The sequence below is a fragment of the Eretmochelys imbricata genome, chromosome 5 (assembly GCF_965152235.1).
Source record: "Eretmochelys imbricata isolate rEreImb1 chromosome 5, rEreImb1.hap1, whole genome shotgun sequence".
Classification (NCBI taxonomy): domain Eukaryota; kingdom Metazoa; phylum Chordata; order Testudines; family Cheloniidae; genus Eretmochelys; species Eretmochelys imbricata.
This window is the reverse complement of record NC_135576.1, coordinates 108,727,427-108,749,305: the sequence shown is the minus strand read 5'-3', so window position 1 is coordinate 108,749,305 and position 21,879 is coordinate 108,727,427. Positions and strand designations below refer to the sequence as shown.

At 38.6% G+C, this 21,879-nt stretch overlaps 1 protein-coding gene across 4 annotated transcripts in view; it reads left to right on the top strand.

Moving 5' to 3' along the window:
- ZDHHC21 (zDHHC palmitoyltransferase 21) overlaps window positions 1-21,879 on the top strand; it is a 57,223-nt gene that overhangs the window by 14,573 nt on the left and 20,771 nt on the right. For all 4 annotated transcript variants that reach the window (XM_077816443.1, XM_077816444.1, XM_077816442.1 and 1 more), the window contains 4 exons: window positions 330-428; window positions 3,763-3,874; window positions 6,637-6,775; window positions 21,239-21,355. In XM_077816443.1, the coding sequence (XP_077672569.1) occupies window positions 330-428; window positions 3,763-3,874; window positions 6,637-6,775; window positions 21,239-21,355 (467 nt within the window). The remainder of the gene's footprint in view (window positions 1-329; window positions 429-3,762; window positions 3,875-6,636; window positions 6,776-21,238; window positions 21,356-21,879) is intronic.

Below are 21,879 nucleotides of genomic sequence, written 5' to 3'. Positions count from 1 at the left end.
ACCTTTGTGTGTTTGACTTTGCAATCTTAATATGTTCTTTTAAGGTTGTTTTTATGTGTAATGTATGTATGAAATATTTATATGCATAAACGGAATGCTGGTTTACATGTGTTAATTAAGCTATGTTAGTTTAAATCAGATTTACTTTTCAAATATGCCAATTATTGCAGCTTCTTTTATTCTGCAATTTTCTGTTGTCTTGCCTCATTCCTATAAAGTAATCTTTTGCTGTGCTGGAACTATTAAAATGTGACCCATTACTGCATGCAATCTTTGGCCAAAGATGTACTTGATGTAATATTCTGAAAACTTGCGTATTTATTTTTCAGGCTACTACTTAGTCTCATTGTTCTGTATAGTTTCGTTATTGAGAGCCTCCATAGCTGATCCAGGAAAACTCCCTGAAACACCAAAGATACCACTTACAGGTACTATATTGCAAGATGTTTCTAAATAATACAATGTTGGTTGCTTTGCATAATCTCTAATATTAGTTTTAATAGCTGTTGGAAGCTTACTAGCCTTGTTTGCAACCACTCCCTTGAAAACCAAACAGGGTTTGGAAAATCTAGTGTTGGTGCTGTTGTGATAGAGGTTAGCAAGGTCATACGCTGTGTTGCAAGGGCATGTGATCAAGAGCAACCCAAGTAACTGTTTATGCTACTCCATCAATCCGCATAGCCCATTAGCGGGAAGGGATACTACTCCCTGGTGATGTAGGCCTCAGTGTATCACTACGGGAGATTTTTGGACATCAAGATCAGCTGATTTGGAAAAACGCAAATGAGGATTTTTTAAAAACGTAACTCTTCCTCAGAGGCCAAAGTGGAACTCTTCTCTCTAGTAATATGACACTAATGGTGTTGTGGCATTAATGTTGTTGGAAATATATGGCCCCAAAGAGTTAAAGGTGTTAACTTGACCCTGAAACTGTCCAACATTAAGCAGTTTTAAACACGGTTTGGTATACAGAGACCTTTGTCTGCTTAGTACTATGGCAAACTCACCATTAAAAATCCTTTAAAACTTTTTATTAAAGAAAAAGAAGGACAAACAGTTAAAGCATTTGAAATGTGAAATATTAAGTAAGGCTGTCATTTTTAACATTTCGTATTGCATTTTACTTTGGCCATGGAGAATTTTTAGAAGGAAACAACCCCTTTGTTATCAACCTCTTAAATGGTATTAAAGATGTTAATAAGGTCCTTTTGAGGAAAAGAAAAGAAGTTAGTTGAGATGGGCTAGAGCTGCTGTTGCTGAAGTCTGATCCCATTTCCTAGAAAACAAAACAAGACACACACAAAAGGAGAGAGATAAAAAGAGCAAAGATGGAGCTTCAGTCTGTGGCGTTGACTCTCACTTGCAACTTCACTGCTGAAGAAACACAGGCATGGCACATGGTTTTATGAGCAACTCTGAGATCTAGTAAACTTGTTCTACCATTGGTCTGTTTGCGGCATTGCTTTCAGCTTCCTCTTTCTGGTCACGGGCTTGCAAAATATACAGTCTTGGCTGGTTAAGACAGACGTTTGTTAGGCAGAAATTAAAATAAGAGAGATAGGAAAGAGAAGAAACAAAATGGGGAAGGAAAAGGACACATTGGGGGAGGCAGGGTGGCAAAGTCTCACATCCCAGGTGATAGGTCAGATTTAACTGGAGGTGGTTATGTCATCTGGCTCCCTCTCTCTAGCCTGGTCAGGACATATCTCAGGATTAGGTAGAAATTTCTGGGGTCCCAGAAGATGATGGGGATGGCAGGCAATGATGGTAAAGCTTGTTCATTCACTTTCTCTGCCTCAGGGTGCTGTTGCTCATGCTCCTGGATCTGTTCGTGACTGGTAGGGGCTGCCACTTCTTCTCCGGATTTGGGCTCTCCTGGTTGTCAGAGGTCTTGTCATTGTCTTGTCTCTAAGAGCTCTGCTGCTGTCTAGTCCCATGTTTAGCTTATTGGTGGGATCTTTGCTAAATATCATGTCCAGTTCTTCATGGAATGGATAAGTAGTCTACCTGGCACTGGACTTGCAGGTTGCTATCTTTGGTTTCCTGGTATGTTTGCTTTAAGTCTTAGCCTTTCTGCTGGCATTGGGCTTCAGACCTCTAAATGCCATACTTCCCAACTGAGTGTGTACCATCATCACCATCCTTTTCCTTAGTGGGAGGAAGGTATAGTTGTTCTTAGCCCAGGCAGCATGCTGAGACATTGCAGTCATGTCCTGCAACTGAGAGTCTGGTTCATTCTCCATGCCTTATTCATTTAGTGAGCTCTGCGGATACAGCTGACAACTGGGCAATTACGGACAATTGTGATCATGTTTTTGCATCTAGTCCCATTAGTGACAGGACTGAGACCAAAAAATCATATTTAAGCTTCACTTCAGCTCTATGGTATTGTGTAGGTTGATATGGTGAAATACATTTTTTGCGTAGTATAACTTGTATTTGAAAACTAGCTTCGGGTGTTTCTGAGCCCCCTGTTAACAGTAGCTGTCTTATTAAAGAGTGACACCTTTGTGACACTGGCTTTATGGGAACAGATTGTAAATCAGTTTCCATCTCTCATTATTACTAGTTCAGTGATCTTGGGTATTGGGCTTCTGTACTTCCAGGGTGAAAATATCATTTTTCTGCAAAATGGGAAAGATGGGAGCTGCCAGCAGGAGGCTCAAAAAGTGCCAAATTGAATTTTAAAATGTGTTCCATACATCACTGATTATAGTGAAAAGCATTTCCTCATGTAAACTTTCAGAATGTGTTGCAATGAAAACTGGTGTAGCTTTCCTTTTATAAGTTTTGATTTTTCTCAGATTAAAAATAAAAAGGATGATGGCACTTGTTACAAATAGAAATTATAGACCAATGATTTTGGACTTATTCCATAACACCTTTACTGCACTCCTTTAAAAAAAAATTAAGTAAAATACATTTTAAATGATTGACAGCACTAAGGTGTCAGTGTGTTTTCATCCTAGAAACAATGCGATCTTTGCCAACTCTCTGAGGCCTAAATTTTCAAAAGTGTCCACAGGTTTTAGATAGCCAACTTGAGGCAAATAAAACCTGTATTTTCAGAAATGCTAGCAATGTTAGCTCATGTTAACTTCAGCTGGAGTTGTGGGAGCTCAGTACCTCTGAAAGTCAGTCCCTACGTATCTCAAGTTTAGCTCCCAAACTTAGTATACACCTTCTCTGTCCTCCAGGTTCCTCATCCGTAAAATTCCTACTTGTTGGATGTTATGATATTTGTTTAATGTTTAAAGCACTTTGAGATCCTGCAGTGGAAGACCTTTCATAAATCTATTTTGTATTTTATTATTTTACTGGTCAGTTCTTTTGGATTGAGCTGGGGATGGCAGTGGGATTTGATACTCTGGCTGAGCTTTAGAGCTGACACTGTTGGTGATATGTGCTAGAAAAAAAGCAATCCAAGTGGAACTGAGAATAGTTTTAGAAACACAAAAATTCTTTATTTCCCAGTTCTTGCCTTGTTCCTAGCCAGCAGTTTCATGTTGTATTGACGACTCTGAAAAATAGTAGGGCAAGATGGGGATTAGGAGTAAAAATCAGCCCACAGTGGTAGAGGTATGCCAACTATCCTAGAGCAGTTGAAAGAAGAGTGGGGGAGAGGTTCTTGCATGCTGATTTCCGTAGGAAGAATATATTTTTTCCAGAAGCTCAAGCATGTGTACCCGTTGAGATCTGAAAACTAGTGGCACTTCAGCGGACATTCATTTTTGTTTAACCTGGTTTCAATTTTCTCTCTAGAACGAGAATTTTGGGAGCTATGTAATAAATGTAATATGATGAGACCAAAGCGATCCCATCACTGCAGTCGCTGTGGACACTGTGTTAGGAGGATGGATCACCACTGTCCGTGGTAAGACTGGATCCATTGACGCAATAAGTTCTTGCTGCACAGAAACTTTCATTATTTACTGTTTGTTTAAATTGCAGTTTTTTGATCAGGGTACTTTTACTACAGTACAATTCTTATTGAAGCATTCTCTTTCTGACTGTAAGACTTCATCATTAAAGGTATCTAATGCAGGAGGGTAGATAGGATTTTCATTGAGATGTGCCTGTGCCTATGCAATCAAACACTGATAATGAGAATTGTTTGCTATATAACATATAATCATTACTGTTTTGTCATGTTGCTGGATGCCAGTATGAGATGCTCCTGGAACTTTCACAAATTTTGATGAAAGAAATGTTTAATGTTGGGAAATGCAACTTTAAAAAACAAAATTGCTAGAGCTGAGCAGCTTCAATGTAAAAATCAGATAATCACAATTTAGTTTTGTGAGATGGTGAGATAATTTGCTTTCAAATAAACTGAAATATAAAAGCTTGTTTTGCATTTTCTCATGTTGGTGCTACAAATTAAAAGTTTAAAGTGCCAGGGGATGACTTTAAAAAAAAAAAAAAAAAACAACCCAAAACAGTTTGAATATTTTGTGGTGGTAGTTAATTTGTTAGATTTCTGTGGGCTTGCTCCAATTCTCATTAGAGTCAATATATGGATTAGGCTGTGTCTTAACTAGAAACACTGCAGCACTTCAGTGGAGACGCTCCTTATCCATATATTGACTATAATGAGTCTCCTGTCACTGTAGTTAATCCACCTCCCCAAGAGGCAGTATTCTTCTGTCAACCTGATGATGTCTGCTCTGGGAGTTAGGTGAGCTTGACTACATTGCTTAAATGTGTGGATTTTTCACACCCCTTTGCAACATAGCTGAGGCAACCTAACTTTTTGGTGTCGATCTGGCCATAGAAGCTTGCCTACACTAGAAAGTCTCTCTCTTTAATTGATCGGTATAGTTAAAGCAGCAACCCCTCTTCCCACCCTCTATTGTTGATGCAGTTATACCAATAGAAAAGTACTTCTACCCAGGGGCATAGCCATGGCCCACCCACTTACCATCCAGGCTCACCCAAATGGCTTCTGGACCCCGCTGGTGGGCGGAGCAGGGCAAGCCCCTGGAGCGGGCTAAGCCTCCGCTCCCAGACCCCACTCCCTGGTGGGAGCGACAGACAAACAGCCAGAGCGGGGCAAGCCCCCACGCCTGGACCCCGCTCCCTGATGGGAGTGGCAGACAAACGGGCAGAGCAGGGCAAGCCCCCTAACCTGGACCCTGCTCCCTGGCGGGAGCATGCAGGGACTGCAGGTGGAAGAGGTGGGGAGGGGAGGGACCCCCAATTGTCTTGGCCCAGGCCCCACAAAACCATAACCCCCATGGGGGCACGTTGCCCCCCATCATTGCTCGCCCACCCAAAAGCCCACCCAGTTTTCCTAGCTTAGCTACACCACTGCTTCTACCACTATAACTTCTTTCTGGTTTGGGAAGTAAAATAAACTATATTGGTGTACGGCACCTTTTATACCAGTATAACTGTATCTATACTAGTCTTTATACCAGTATAATTAAAAAGCAAATCACACTCCTAACTGATATATTTATACCAGTAAAACTTTTGTAGCGTAGATTGTTGAAAGTGTTAATTAGGAAAGTTGAAATATCTGAACTGTCAGGATTGTTTGACACTGTTTTAATAAGGAAGTTGGGGTATATTCTTGTTTTGTTGGGTGCCACACCTTCTCTTTCCTCCAACTTTTCTCTTGCATATTTGAGATTTTTTTTTTCTGTCAGGGGACTGCTCCCTGATCATAAGGCAGTTAAACCATAGTTTCCAGCATTTATCGATATGTATAGTATTTGCATTCCCAATTTTCCACTTTCTGAATTGAATTTATGTAAATTTATATAGAAAAAAGTCAATTTTGTATCACTTTAGATTGTAATCTGTGTTAGTAAGTGGTAGAAAAATATGAATTGCTGTGACATTTTTGCAGGCTGTTTTATAATTTTGAAATGTTTTTACAATTGCGTGGGATTATCTTTGGTGTTTAAGGCAAAAAGAGATTTTTTTCCATTTTGAGTCTCTTCAGAAGACGCATGTACAATTCTACATTATCAGTGTATGTAGTAACGTGAAATATGAACATAATCAACTAATACAATTCTGTACTTTTGAGAAACAACCAAAACTCATTTTTTGTTTTTTTTTTATTGTTTTAATGCTCTCAAATCCTGATCAGGATCAGGGCCTCCTTATGCTAGGTGCTGTACAAACAGAAAGGTAAACATGTTTCCTGCCCTGAAGAGCTTACCCTTAAATTTGTATTTTAACAGAAAGAAAAGGAGTACTTGTGGCACCTTCGAGACTAACCAATTTATCTGAGCATAAGCTGTAGCTCACGAAAGCTTATGCTCAAATAAATTGGTTAGTCGCTAAGGTGCCACAAGTACTCCTTTTCTTTTTGCAAATACAGACTAACATGGCTGTTACTCTGAAACCTATTTTAACAGAGAAATTCCAGTCTTGCATCCTATGCACCAAATGAAAATGCAGGCAAATTTTTAACGACAGTAGGGTTGCTATTGCTTTAATAGAGAAGGCACATCATTCTGCAGAATGGATGCTGTGGGTATTCAGCTGTAGTTGCATATGGCCTATACATTACCATATCCAGCAATGCATTTATAAATAAGTTAAGTTGTTTTGTCTTTGGTACTTATCATGCCTAACTATAACATTTCAAAAGCCTTGTGTATTTGCTTTGTTTTGTTGCAGGATTAACAATTGTGTTGGTGAAGACAATCATTGGCTGTTTCTGCAGCTATGCTTCTACACTCAGCTTCTTAGTTCCTATACATTGATACTTGATTTCTGCCACTATTATTATTTTCTGCCCCTGAAAAAAGTTAACTGGGTAAGAATCTTATCCTTACATAAAATAGGGTAAATATTTAATATTGCAATTGTAATGCAATTTATTCTGAAATCTAAAAGCCAAAAAATTTCTACTGTTTTATATACACATGATGATGAATACTAGAGTAGGGAAAATCAAGGCTGATATTACAAATGGGCAAATACTCTCCTGGTAAGTAAAGGAATGACAATTGTAAAGCGGAGCAGATTTTGTCCTAAATACAAACAAGATTTTAGTTGTGATGGAAGCCTTGTAAAACAGGGAGAAAAACAATTAGAGTTCTTTAAAAGTGATCTGCAAATGTTAAATTTTTTTTTTTTCCTGAGTAACTTCTGAGTTTGTTGAAATGCCTCTCCTACACCTGTTACGTGGGGGAGTCCATGCATAAGATAATTTACTTAATATGTACCTTTTCCATCCAAAGTACCTGACATGAAAACTTAAAATTTTATTATCTTATTTTGTCTCCTAAATGGTAAAACATAAGAATATCAAACTTTCTGAAAAAGGCACAGTACCAGAAAAGAATGGGGCTTATCTTTATAAGCATCTTGTATACTTCCATTTTGATCTATGGTTATGTGATGTCCTTAGTGAAGTACATGCAGAGGTGAAGCATCAGATAGCAGCTGGCAAATATGGGGAGCTGTACTCTTTGGACATGCAAGAAGGGGTAAAATGTGCTAAGCGTAAGTTATTAACATTTTGAAATGCCCCTCTTACTGCTGGGGACATTCAGTACTTTCTACTGAAATTTTTTGATTTTTTTTGCAGATCACTTTGAAAATATTTTGCCTTATTTATAATATAGTTATGGGTGTTCTCTCAAAATAGATTTTCAGTCTTAAACTAAATTAATCAAATTGGATTGTCTGTCACAGACATGAATACACTTGTTTAAGTTCAAATGCTTTAAAATTCTTAAAGTTTCAGTGCTTATATGGAGCTAGTTACTTGTCCCCTCCTCTCATATAGCCTTGTTTCTGGATAGTAGATGCTTTTCTAAATGAATAAAACACATTCCCTAAAATGTAGACTGCTTCGAGAGTATCTCCAGTTTTACTGGGTCACTTCATTATCTGTAAAATGGGTTTAATGCTTAGCTATCTGACACTCACTTAAGGCCTCATACATACAGAATTCCCATTGACTTCAGAGAGAATGCTGTATAATCATACGAACTGCAGAATTGGCCCTTACAATGTAGTAAAGTGAATTTATTTTCCTAAGATAAAATCTTTGAATGGTGCAGACAATTGACTCTTGACATATATCTGACAATGTATTTTAATGGTTTTGAGTATATCCTCCATATTTATAGGAGCCCTTTAAATGCTGTTGTCAAAATATTTTAATGTAATTATTTAATTTCCTTTAAGTAATTGCATTCTACTTAGTTGATTTACTCAAATCTTGGATTTTCAGCTTTGCTTTTTAAAGGAAAACGATTTGTTTTTTGGGGTGAGGCGAAGTAATGGGAAATTACGTAAATTTTGCCATGTTCAGGCCTCCCAACACTGACAGTATAACTTTTAGGAATTATCTATCTTAAAATGAGTAGATCTCTCTCTTTATTTTAGTTTTCTAAGAATTATATTATCAAATGCGTGGGTAGTTCAGTATATTAAATATATTAATAAATTCCAATCTGTTTTTTTCTGCACATGAATGGAAACATGTTTATCCTTAATATTTATGCATCTATATACAGTCAATGTGGCAGATGAGGAGCAGACTTATATAGACAGACGGTACAATAACCATAGTCTAGTTTCATGTGATTGCCTAAATAACACATCCAAATCCCACGTTTAGGGTCTTAAATCATCAAAGAGCCTCAAAAAAGCGTGTTTTTACTCACCAGTGTGCCGAATAAAGTGCCCAGATGTGGAATCAGGATATTTATCAGGCATGTACTTTTTAAAAATTGAGTCCCTGGTACAGTATGTTGTGTCATACAGTACAAAGAAGTAAACAAATAGACATTTTGTGTGCATTTGTTTAATAGAGACTGCAGGTGTCGCCTGTTACTAATTGTTTCAGATTTGCTTTCAGAAGGCTAGTATTGAGCTGATAGTCTTTACCTCTTCTTTGTTTTTCATCTGCAGGATTGGTGGCTGAAATTAAAGAAAGGAAAAATAAATATAATTTGTTTGGGAATCCAGCCAATATTTCAGCTTGGAAGATGACATCAGAGTCCCATTTGATTGATTTCTGATTGTTTGGTCCCAACCAATTCATGGTCCATTTTGGTCAATTTCGTGGTGATTGGATTTTAAAAATTGTAAATTTCGTGATTTCAGATATTTAAATCTGAAATTTCACAGTGTTGTAACTGTAGGGGTCCTGACCCAGCTCTGAAGGCAGCAGTGCAGAAGTAAGGGCGGCATGGTATGGTATTTTTACCCTTACTTCTGCGCTGCTGCAGGTGGGGCACTGCCTTCAGAACTGGGCACCTGGTGTGCAGCCACCGCTCTCTGGCCATCCAGCTCTGAAGCACAGAAGTAAGGATGACAATACTGAGACACACCAACGCACACAATAACCTTGCGATCCTGCCCCCTTTCTTTTGGGTAGGGAGCCCCATTTTGAGAAACGCTAGTCTCCCCATGAAATCTGTATAGTATAGATAGGTTAAAAGTACACAAGAGACCAGATTTCATGGGGGAGACCAGATTTCACAGTCTGTAACACATTTTTCATGGCCGCGAATTTGGTAGGGCCCTACTGATAGTGTTGCTGAGGACTTCAGGTCACATAACAGTGTGCCACATAATCATACATCCATCCCTTTGGGCACCAGAAGAACAGGAACATCAAGAGGACTTGGTCACAATTAGTTAGGAATTTAAGAAAACCACTTGCAAAATTTTTTTAATCTTCCCACACAAATTAACCTTGAAATGCCACAGTAATCCAGAGACCTGAGCGTATTCTACCTTTCTCAGGAGTGCCATTCTTTGTAGAAATTCTGGTTTTAATCAAGAGGTTTCATTTCTTTAATCTGTAAGGGCATGTATTTACCATGAAATCCAAACAGTGGATACATTTTAAAAAATTGGCCATCTGGAATTAGTTTTCTCCTGGCTCATTAAGAATACTTGTGAAATTTTTGGCTGCATGCCTTCACTTTGTTTTATTTTTATTCTTTGGTATACATGGTACAAAAACATAAGATTGGGATGAAAATAAAGCTGTTTTAATAGTATAGAAGAACACAATACTATGTAGTATTTTGTTAGTATAATATGAAAATATGCTCAGTGTGTACCTCAGCACTTTGTCTGTATATATTTTACCAGCCTCACTATATTTTTAAATTTTGTGTCCAATGCATAACCTCCATTTTTATTTTTATGATTTTAGAAACCAAACCAAAAACAGATTTCACTTCAGTTTATTAAGCGGGGCAGTAGTTGAAAAATAGTTCAAGAAGCCACCTGCTTGAATAGAAATATGAATTTGCAGTATGATACCACCAAAGTCACTTCCTTTAAGTACATAGTCAGTTTATTACGTAGCATGTTTGGCTCTTTGTAACCTGAGTGGTGTCTGAATGACAGATTGCAATTATTGCTTCTGTTTGTCCAGTAGGAGGAGTACTATTACTGCTGAAACTGAAGAAGAACTGAATATAGGAAAGAAATGAAAACAGTGTTGACTTCTATGCAAGACCCTTGCAGGAAGCATCATGTAATTCAAATAAGACAGTGATCAAATTCCTCAGCTAGCTCTGATGATTTGCAAAAGATAGAAAACTCTAATCTTCCTAGTTTTGTATTTTCTTTAAATTATCGAATTTAATAAATCCATGATTTCTGGGAAAGATTTCGACTCCCAAAGTAGCAAGAAGAGAGGAATGAAAACCATCTCTCTTTCCAGGTTGACTTGTACTGGAGAAAAATGTTTTTGTCTTAAAAGCCTTTCCTGCTGTTACTCCTCCTTGTCTCTCCTCCACTCCACCTCCTGCAATGTTTAGTGGTTCTAGAGTAGAGTATGGTAGTGGTGTAGTAGGATTTGCCCGACATTACAGCTTTCCAGAGTATAGCCTCCGAAGAGGAAAAATGGAAGACATCGTTTACATAAAATACAAATATTTTTTAGAAGTAAAAGACAAGATTCCTGAGCCACATGTATGAGAAGGAGCATAATTTTGTGGTTAGAAAGCTGTAATGGGCATTTGGAGACCTGGATTCTATTCCCAGGTCTGCTACTGACTTCCTGTGTGATCTTAAGCAACTCTGTGGAGAATTAGTATGTGGCAAGCTGCAATGTAAATCTACATCTTGCTAGGATGCCATGCACTAACTGACCATGTGGATCCTGCTACCGTGCACTGAAAGTTCCCTAGTGCACTTTTATCTACTCCACTTTGAAATGAGAGTAGGGTCGGTGTGCACTATGGAATTTTTAGTGCATGGTAAGCAGGGTCTATATGTCTAGTTCTTGTGTGATACATTAGGGAGCTGTAGATTACACCCTAGCTTGCTGTGCACTAACTCTCCATCAGATAAGCCCTAAGTGTGACTTAGGGCTTGGGTACATTTGCGAGTTAGAGCGCATTAAAGCAGCCCCAGGCGCTCTAGCTCACTACCCGTCCACACTGGCAAGGCATGTAGAGCGCTCCTGGTACTCCACCTCAGCGAGAAGATTAACACATGGTGCGCCTTGGCTGAAACGCCCGGGCGTCAGTTTGAATGAGGTGTTGCATTACTGCGCTCTGATCAGCCTCTGGAAACACGTCCCATAATCCCCTTAAGTCAAGTGGCCACTCTTGTCATTGTTTTGGAATCGCTGCAGGAATGCGGATATGCCCTTTGAAAGCTCCATTTCTGACAGCCAGCATGCTTATCTGCTCAGAGACAAAGCAAACCATTACTGTGGAATGCTGTGTGTGTGTGTGTGTGAGAGAGAGAGAGGCAGGGGGTGGAGGGGTCTGCTGCTGTCTGAACTTACAAAACAGCATGCTGACATGCTCTCAGCCCCCCCAAAAACCCACTCTCTCTCCCCCCACATACACATAACACACTCCCTGTCACACTCCACCCCACTCCCTACCCATTTGAAAAGCACGTTGCAGCCACTTGCATGCTGGGATAGCTACCACAATGCACTGCTCTCTGTGGCTGTTGCAAGAGCTGCTAATGTGGCCACGCCAGTGCACTTGCAGCTGTCAGTGTGGACAGACTGCAGCGCTTTCCCTACTGCGCTCTACAAAGGCTGGTTTAACTCAAAGTGCTCTAAATGTGCAAGTGTAGCCATGCCCTTAGTGAATAGAGCAGTGGACTGGGACTCAAGAGACTTGGGTTCTATTCCTGACTGCCACTGGCCTGCTGGGTGACTTGGGCAAGTCACTACACCTCTTTGTGCCTCAGTTTCTCCATCTGTAAAATGTGGATAATGATACTGACATCTTTTGTAAAGTGTGCTGAGATCTGCTGATGGGAAAAGCACAACATAAGAGCAAGGTGTTTATTATCTGACCTACCTAGGCCTCAGTTTTCCTCATCCATAAAAAGGACATGACATTACTTCACAGAGGATTTGAAAAGGAAAGGGTTGTGAGGCAGTACATTAATGTTTGTAAGAGCGGAGTATACAAATATATTAAAACTGAAGCCAGTAAGTTTAAATCATGCTTTAAGCTTCCAAACAGATGGGATATCAAATAACTGTTTCAATAAAAATCCCTTTAATAGGATAAATAACGTATCTACCTCTATTAATTGTTTATTCTAAGTCCTGGTCTACACTGGGGTGGGGATCAACCTAAGATACGGAACTTCAGCTATGAGAATAGCGTAGCTGAAGTCGACATATCTTAGATCGACTTACCTCGCGTCCTTACGGCGCAGGGTCGACTGCCGCCACTTCCCCGTCGACTCCGCTTCTGCCTCTCGCCACAGTGGAGTACAGGAGTCGACGGCAGAGCGATCGGGGATCGATTTGTCGCGCCTACAGTAGACGCGATAGATCGATCACTACCCACCGATTGGGCGGGCAGTGTAGACGTATCCTAAGACTATGCCACGCTATTTTGGAAAATGAGATGTGAAATTCTACCCTGAGTGTTATAGGAAACTGGCTGTTTTAGGGTCATAATTACAATTTACAGGATGTAAGAGTTCTGAACCCTCCCTCCAGTACAATTGTAAGCACTATTTAGGAATCCTGAATAACCTAGGAAAGAAGATAAAATATGCTATAATAGAAAATAGTGTTTTGGGGAAAGGATATATTGAAAGGCTGCTGTCTGGCTAAAGGTAAAACAGTTAGATTAATAGTCGTTTGTGTTTTCATTTTTATGCTAAGAGTGACAAATTATATTACTCTTTGGTAAACTTTTTTTTTATTAGAGATATCTGGCTTGTTTATCTGACTGTCTGTGGTTTTGTTCTCTATTCTATCCTATCTTCTTCTATCCAGGTTATTATATTGAGCTCATCACCATGATATCTGAGAGACTTCCAGAATTGAAAATAAACAAGCAGACTAGCAGTGTCATGTGAGGTTTCCTCTTCATCCCTCCCCCAGAGGGAAAAGTCATGTGTATGTGTTTTACTTTCTTCTGTTGGCATATTAATTTTTATATATATTATGTGTTAACAGGAAAGTGAGATCAAAGAAGTGAGATTCCATTTTGATTGTAAATTTGTCAGGCTTGTTCTCATTCTAAGTACCTATGTGAGTAAATCTCAGAGCCTGGGGCCAGTTCTTCTGAAAGCTCTGTCTCCCACACATGATACTGAAAGTACGATTGAAGTAGTTGAGGGTAGTCCTGATCCCCAAAGGATAAAGTTGCTTTTTTAGGAATTCTCAACCCAGAGCACGCAAAGCCTTAAAAATAAGGACCTAAACTTGCGAGTGACAGTGGCCAAATAAGTGTGCAGACAAGACAAGAATTAAAAATCTTTTGGCTAAGTGGCTGCAACTTTATTGAACCTCTAACTTTGAAAAGATATCTCCTACAGGCTTTGAACTGTCACTAGCTTTCCCTCCTTTGCTCAAAGTGATGAGCATCATAGCCTTGCCTATGTTAATCAAGCCTGCATTTTTCTAAGACCTGATGTATGGTTAGGCAGTCAACCCACTGCATGTAGCAACCACCAGGCCTTGTGCCAGTGCACAGGCCTCATTACAAATCCAAGGCTGATGCCGAATTTGCACAAAAAAAGGCATTATCCCAACCCCTGACCTCTGTAGGGTTGGGAGCACTATCTACCTGATTCAATCCCCATTCATTTTTCTCTCTATAAAGGGGAATCTGATCCATGTTGCTAGGGCCAATTTACAAATTGTAATCGTAAAAATCATCAACAAATTAAGTGTACTGTTCAACTGCAAGGATTTGCCAATAGCAGGGTCTCATACAATTGCTTTCAAGTTGCGAGGTGCTGCATCCCCAGGAGCTGGGACTGTAGCACCCTGCCTTATCACAGTTGGCAATACAGACAGAGTAATGAGAAATAGATACCCCATGGAAACAATAATTATCATAGAAATAGAGGGTAGGGTTGTGTGCAAGGCAAAGTAAAAAGAGGCCTGCTTCTCACCCATGCTGACCTTTCATGGGTGACCTTTAGCTGCTTGCCATTTAACCCCAGTGCCTCCCTGACCCTGTAAGCTTGTCTGGACAATAAGAGGCCATCCTGCTTAGTGTGGTGATCTGTAGGAAGCTAATGAAGTAAACAGCGTTGCGAACCAGTGTTGTTGTGGAAGCGTGCTCCGGCATTCTGCACCTCTGAGTTATTTTCAGAGTTGATATTTTGATGTTGGAATAAATTGCATTGCAATAATCTGGTTGGGAGATAATGAGTGTGTGTACATTGAAGCCAAGTCATCATCTACAAGGATGGGACACTGTCTCCTAGCCAATTAAAGATGTTAGAATTCATTTGGTGCAGATGCAGCTAGGTGAGACTCCAATTCTAAGCCATAATGTCAAAACTTCACCCCCAAACTGCAGAATGTTTTCACAATATATGGACGTCAGTCTTTGCCTAGTGTACACAACATTTCTGTAGACAGCCTTCTGTGTGTGTGTGTGTGTCTACCAGCATAATCTCGTCATCCAGTTTTTCCTCATCCATGTGCTGATCTTGCCCAGATGCTGGGATAATTGGGAGACGATGAAGATATGGTAGGTTGTGAATGACAGAATTGTGTTCAGTGGATATTGTTGGCAGTTGAAATCTTACAAATCTTACAGTCTCCAAACACCTGCATGTAAATATCGATTAGATCAAAGGAGAGATTATAGTTCTGTGCTTCTTCAAGGCAAGGGTTTGATAGCAGAAGCACTGTTGCCAATCATTAACTCTGAGTACAACCCTTGAGGAAGGATTCTGTGTGTGTGTGTTTTTTTGTCTGGACCCCTACTGCCACTCTAAGGTGGGATAAAAGTGTTATCTGATAGATAGAGATCCAAGAGTATGAGTGATTTCCATGGGTAAAGCAGAAACATAGTTTCTGTTTTTGTTTCTGTTCCTAATCCCAGTTTGAAATCTGAATGAGAAGGATCTAGTTATTGCCTGTAGACAGATGTTTGGAGTCAGTTTTTAGCTAGCTTTGAAACAAACATTTACTCAGAGAAGAGCTATTTGATACTAGGTGGTGGCTAGCAAGATCTGATGCATCAGGGAACATTTCTTTTTAGGGACTGACAGACTAGAGTATGTTCGATGTATTTTATTTTTTTCTGTGAGTTGCTGGCAGTCTCGGTCAAAAGGGTTTCTGTTGCTCTAGACTCCCCATCTAAGAGGGGCAAGACAAGGGTATAATTTGCAGGTCTCTCTCAGTATATCTGGGACTTCCTTAGTGAGCCTGGGCTGAATTGGGGAAAGGAACTGGCCATATCCTTGACACTGTGTGTGTCATGTGTGGCTAGCCTCCTTCCCCAGATGTGGATGATCTTGGAAAAGGATGAAAACTGTTTTGCAGTGAATGATGCTGGATTCTGCTGTGGATTTCAAGCATGCTTGTTTGAAGCTGTTCACCACCCTGAATGGTTCTTTTCAGAATGTCTTTGGCAACTGTTATTAAGATGGAGAAGGAATATCTCTTGGCCTGTAATACGCTTCAGCATAAGCCTGCAGACATTTGTTCTGTCAGTCTTTCAGCCCAAGTTTCTTGCCACTGCTTCGCAGGTTTGTCCATATTTTTGCACAAGGAATCCGAGAACTGTAGGAATCTGTGTGGTGATGGAGAGGAACAGGCTGTTGGGGAGCCACTGTGTTAATGTGATCATGACTTACAAGCTATGCAACTCCATGATCTATTTGTGAAGCATTGTCCTTGAGCATGTTATGGAATGTGATTGGGTAAGTGAACCTTTGGGATCAGATTGTGGTTGCATGGTACTCGTGTTGCATAGAGGCAAGGAGAGTCCTGACCACTGCTTGAATGAGGTGAAGATCTGTCCAAAATTGATTAGACTTTATTTTAAGTTGCTTTAATTTTTGGTTGCTTTAATTTTTGAATAGCTTTAAACTGGCAATTTTGTAATCTTGGCTAGTTTTGTTTGGAAAAATTGTTACTTCATACTTACTGCAAAGAAATAATAAAATAAATTGGGGGAATCTACGTATCTAAAATCCTTACTACATTATTAATACTTTAGGTTATTTAATCTGAATTTTAAAGTGTAGGCTTTCTTTTTTCCCTTTATGTTGTTGTTTTTCTGTTTCCAGGAAGGGCAGAGAAAATAAACTATTATTTTTACTGTTAAAGCCAGATTTGCAAAGGGTTCCAATGTTGGCAGACACAGGTGGGTTCTGTGCAGGAATATGGGTCTGCCCATGTGGATCCCTTTGCAAATTTAAGGCCCTAAATCAGTTTCTCTCAGTTGTATAGTACCTAGAATGATGGATCTTGGTTGGATCTCTTGAGAACAGTGATGGCTAGTAAAAAGAAGCTAGTAGAGCTAATCCCATCTACTTTGTGGCAGATACCTTTCTTCTTTCTCTTCAGTAGAAAGAGTAACAAGGAGAGGAAAGCTGGGAAGATTCTAGCATTTTTAGTGGCATATCATAGGTCTTGTCTTCAATAGAGGAAAAAAGTGTGTTCTTACTGCATTTTAGCGAACACAGGGTAATTAACATGAGTTAAAAACCAGGCATTTTGTAGTTTTAACACTTTAGCCATTCGAGGCGCTAACATATGTAAACTGCAAACTGCCTTGTCTTCATTAGGATTTTAACCACGTTCGCTAACCACATCGCAAGAACATGTGTTTTTCCTACTGATCACAAGGCCTATGGGTACGTCTACACAGGGACCCTGGAGTGGTGGGAGAGTCCCAGCTTGGGTTCCAACCTGAGCCTTGAAGTCTACACAGCAATGAAACAGTCCTACAGCCCAAGCCCCAGAAGCCTGAGCCGCCTGGCATGAGCCAGCTGCCGGTTTTTCTTTGCTGTGTAGACATACCCTGAGGCAGAGAGAGTGATGAACTGGCCAGCCTGTGACTTGGAGGCAGTGGGTAGGGGCCTGTGAACAACAAGAAAAGAGGGAATAAGAAGCTCTGACAGGGTAGGGGTGTGTATGTGTGTGTGTGTAATATATATGTATGTATGTATATAAAAGGAAGAGTGGGGGACATGGGGCTTTTGCAGTGAACAGTATGTGAAATGAGGGGCTTGTCACTAAACCAAAGAGATGGGAGGGTAAGGAACAGAGTGAAAGAGGTTGCCTGCTTATTTTCAATAGTAGTGGAGCAATGGGAGGAGTTACAGCAGAGAGGCGATCTTGTGGGAGGGAATTCCCCGTTTGTTTAGTTGGTTAATTTTATTTGGGATGAGAAATGATTTTTTGTGGGTGGGATCAGAAATATTTTTGCGGGGCATGGAACTTCCAGCCTCAGTCCTACCATTTAGTTTGTGCTCTTGTCACCGCTGTTGGGTACTAATGTAACACAAATAATAAAATGTTCTTTCTAGTTCTTAATCTCACAAACAGCACTGGAATTCTTCAGTTATAAACCCTGGAAGAACATGTCTGTCTTAAGTGTCAGCATTAGGAAATAAACTTGAAATTATGTTTAGTTTGATTTAAATCACCAATTTTAATCATGATTAAAATTAGCAATCAGGAAACCTTGATTTAAATAATTAATTTTTGTATATGTACTTTTTAGTTATTTTCCTAAAGAAAGATTGATTATCAGGGTGGTATAACCATTAAAACATGTATTTTGCAATTAAAGATAAACTTTATACTAAATTTGGTGCAACTTTTTTCTAAACAGGAGGATACACTGTTTCTGTGTGATTTATTTAAGCAATTATATAGCTTATACATTTATTCAGCTTGCTGATATTTATATTTTTATTATGTTAGAAAATAGTGAATGACACATTTCTGATTTACTAGATTAATGTTTTACTGTTGATTTGTGTCAAGGTACATTTGGATGGAAATTGGAATTCAGTGAAAAATGTACAAAAATAGCATTTTAAAATTGTTAGTTAAACAAAACCGAGTATTGAGAATATTTGCAAGAAAATGCGCTGGAGATAGTGCTTGTTCCATTAGTTTTTTTAGTGCTTGTAATTTAACTCTGTCATTGCATATTTCTCTTTTTAAGTTCCTTTTAAATTTCAACAGTGTCAACAATAAAACCGCTGTTTCCCTGCATTTTGTTCAAGGCTGCAGAACTAGGCCTCAGGGTACTCAGCATGTGTTCAACATTTCTCTTAAGACCAATGTTGAGAACTTTGGGACAGGGACATCTATTTTTTCATGATTTTGTTCATGAACTGTCATCAGATTAGGCCAGTTCTTGATATATTGCTCAAAACAGTCCACTACTGAGTTCCATCGCACGTCTTGTGGGAGAGTTAACTTGGTTCCTTCCACTTTTTTCAGAGCAGCTGCTGCAAGGTGGTTGTTACGGAAGCATTTTGCAATTTCAACAACATTAACCTTTATTTCTGGAACTCTGAAGTCTTTGGCTAGGAGATGCATCAAATGAGCACTGCAACCATATGTTGTTAGCTTGGATCTCTCTCCTAAATTATTTCTTCTAATCTTGGATACATTTGCAGCATTGTCTGTGACCAAGCTGCATACTAGACATTTGAATTTTTTTTCACAGTTTGTTATAGCTTTTACTGCTACTTTTTGTAAGTATGCTGCTGTGTGTGCTCATTTTCTGATTATCAATTGTTTCTGTAAGGAAGACGTTCCCTTCTTCTGTTGTCACACAAGCACATACAACAGGATCATTGTGGACATTGCTCCACCCATTGCTCTACTCAGGTTAACACTTTGTCTGTGACATCTGCTCTGCTGGGTGGACTGTATCCTGTTCTTAATAATTGAACCATGTTAATGAAGTGTGGGTTCTCAATCGTACAGAAAGGGGAGTTTGTTGCATAAATAAACCAGGCAATTTTTTCATCAATTACCTCTTTCTGTAATCTGCTAGTTCTTATCACAAATTTATCTATGGTTGTTTCTGGATGATGGAGATTTTTTTTTTCTTTTTGCTACAGGCGATATACTGTAGCTATGTGACATACATGATGTGACTGAAACACTATCATTGGCAGATAACTCTGAAACTATAGAAAATGATGGTGATCTTGAAGGTGGATAGTCTTCAGAATCCTGTATGTTGAGATTCTCCTAAACAAAATAAGTCAATGCAGTTATTTAATTATTATTACCATACTGCTCATTTAGTATTACTCATTCCATTCACTGACAGTACTACTTTAAAGGTGAAATTGTAAAAGGAAGATCTGCCTATTTCATCTATTTATTTTTTATCACAACTTCATCTAAAATGATAGTACTGTAGAGTAACAACTATATTTTTTGCTCAATGAGAATTCAAGAATAGTCCAGAAGGAAGACAGGCAGTCATTAAGAAAGAAGTATGAAATAAAAAAGTTCAACAACCTGAAGATCCTGCATGTTCAGACATGTTCCTTTTATCATCTTCAACGCAGCTTCCTCCTGAGAGGGAACACTTCTCATGATGATGTTTCATTCAGGCAACCAGGCCTTGCATTTCTTTGTTGCACTGTTTGCATTTTGCACGCACACCTGTCTTATCAACAGGTAGAGGAACTTCATTAAAATATTCCCAGACTGGGTCTCTTTTATGGCCTGCTGCCATTACAGGTTTTCCCTTCTAGAGAGAGAATGTTATGGTAGATCTCAAATCAATGAAGACTACACTCAGAAAGACCTCAAGTCTTCTGGAATCTGCTGCTCAAAGAGTTTCACTTTTGTTTCTACTGCCTATCCCTCCCTTCTCACATTTATCTCCAGACTTCTTCTCCTTGTCCAGATCTATTCCGCCCCCAACGATCTTCTATTCATTAAACTTTTTGAAACTTTGCACTTTTAGAGAGAGGTAAGGGATTGACTCTGTGTACACAAATTTGCAGAGGGACAATAGGGTTGAGGTCGGTTACTTCTCACCCCTGTATTTTATTTATTTATTTTAAAAAACATTTTTGCTGTTAACAAGCATGTTATCTCTGGAGTCACAAATCCACAGTTTGAGAACTGCAAAACTAAGCATCTCTGATGGTATCTTCTAGACTGAGCACTGAGTCCCATTGGGTACATAGAAAAATTAACCTAAATAATCTGTACAGAAGCCTCTGGAACCCCTTAAAATTGAGTCCCTAATCCATGAACTATTGGAACTCATTTACAAAATTTTTCTTAAACATTACATGAATATATTGTCTCATACTATAGAATTAGAATTTATAGTCCCTATTTCATGATGCGATATCTTTGAGCTATAATGTGTCTTAATTAAAACTATCTTTAGATTGGTTTTTTCTTCAAAAAGCATTTTATCAAAAAAATTTGATTTAAATAAAAAAATCTGTTTATTTTTTTGAAAAAAAAAAAAAGGTTTTTATCCACCCTGAAATAAATGGTATTCTATTGTTGTTTAACAGCACAATTAATCATGATTATTTTTTTAATTGCTTGACAGCCCTAACTCTATATTTTTATTTTATTACAGTGCCATCTTTGAGTCAAGCTCTAAGTGTTATTTTTTTTAAGAAGTGTTATTAAAATAATGTAATAGACTATGGCTAGAGCCAAGATACGGAAGCCTTGTAGCTGAGAGAGTTTCCTTGTGAAGACAAGTGTGTACAGAATAGCATGTGGCATGCTTTGCTGCGGAAAAGCCAGGAATAAACTGGCAGGGCTTACTATACTACCAAACCTTAAATAGTGGATTGAGTTTTTTGAAAATCTAGCACACCTTTTTGTATGTCTGAATGTATAAATAGAAAACACATATTTTATAGGTTTTGAGTTTTTAGCATTTATGCATTGAAAAAATACCACCAAGCTCATATAAATGCATTGCTTTTTTTATCATAAATGAATCACATCTTATCTAATGTTATTGCTTTGTTCAGGAATCATTTTCTTCATGTAATTTTTGAAAACTAAACAGTCTTTTCTGTTTCCCTTTGTTCATAGGATCTCTTTGTATTTAGACATGAACTTGCCTTGCTAAGAATATCGACCTTCATGGGCATAATAATGTTAGGTGGAATAAGTGGACTCTTTTACACTCAACTCATGGGTATTTTCAATGTAAGTATTTCGTTGTTCGATTTTTCAGATAGTTTATCAGTGTATTGTAACTCAATTATATATTTGCATACTGTCAGGCAGTGTGGACCATATATAAAATCAATAAAAATATATGAACAGAGGAACTGTTGTATTAGTAGTCCATCTTTGTCTGGCAGTACTCTGTAGGAGGGGAAAGTGTAAGAAACCCTTGAGTTTTCCGTAGTGGAACAGTTATGGAATAACCAACCCATAGGGGAAATATTTTCCTTATTTCCATCAGTTAGTGAATGGCTTTTGCCCTGTTAAGAGTTTATATCATTAATTTTTTCCTATGTAGTGTAACTCTGGATCTATAATGCAATAAAAGGTATGCAAATGTGTTACCCTTTTTAAAATTTTACAGTATTTTGGCCTCAATTACACTTTGAGGCTATGAGTTAATTATACATTCTGGGTAGAAGAAGCTTTTATTAAATGTTTAATAAAAGCATATATTTTGAAGTTTTCTATTGTTAAGTTTGCAGAAGCTTGGTTTCTTATTA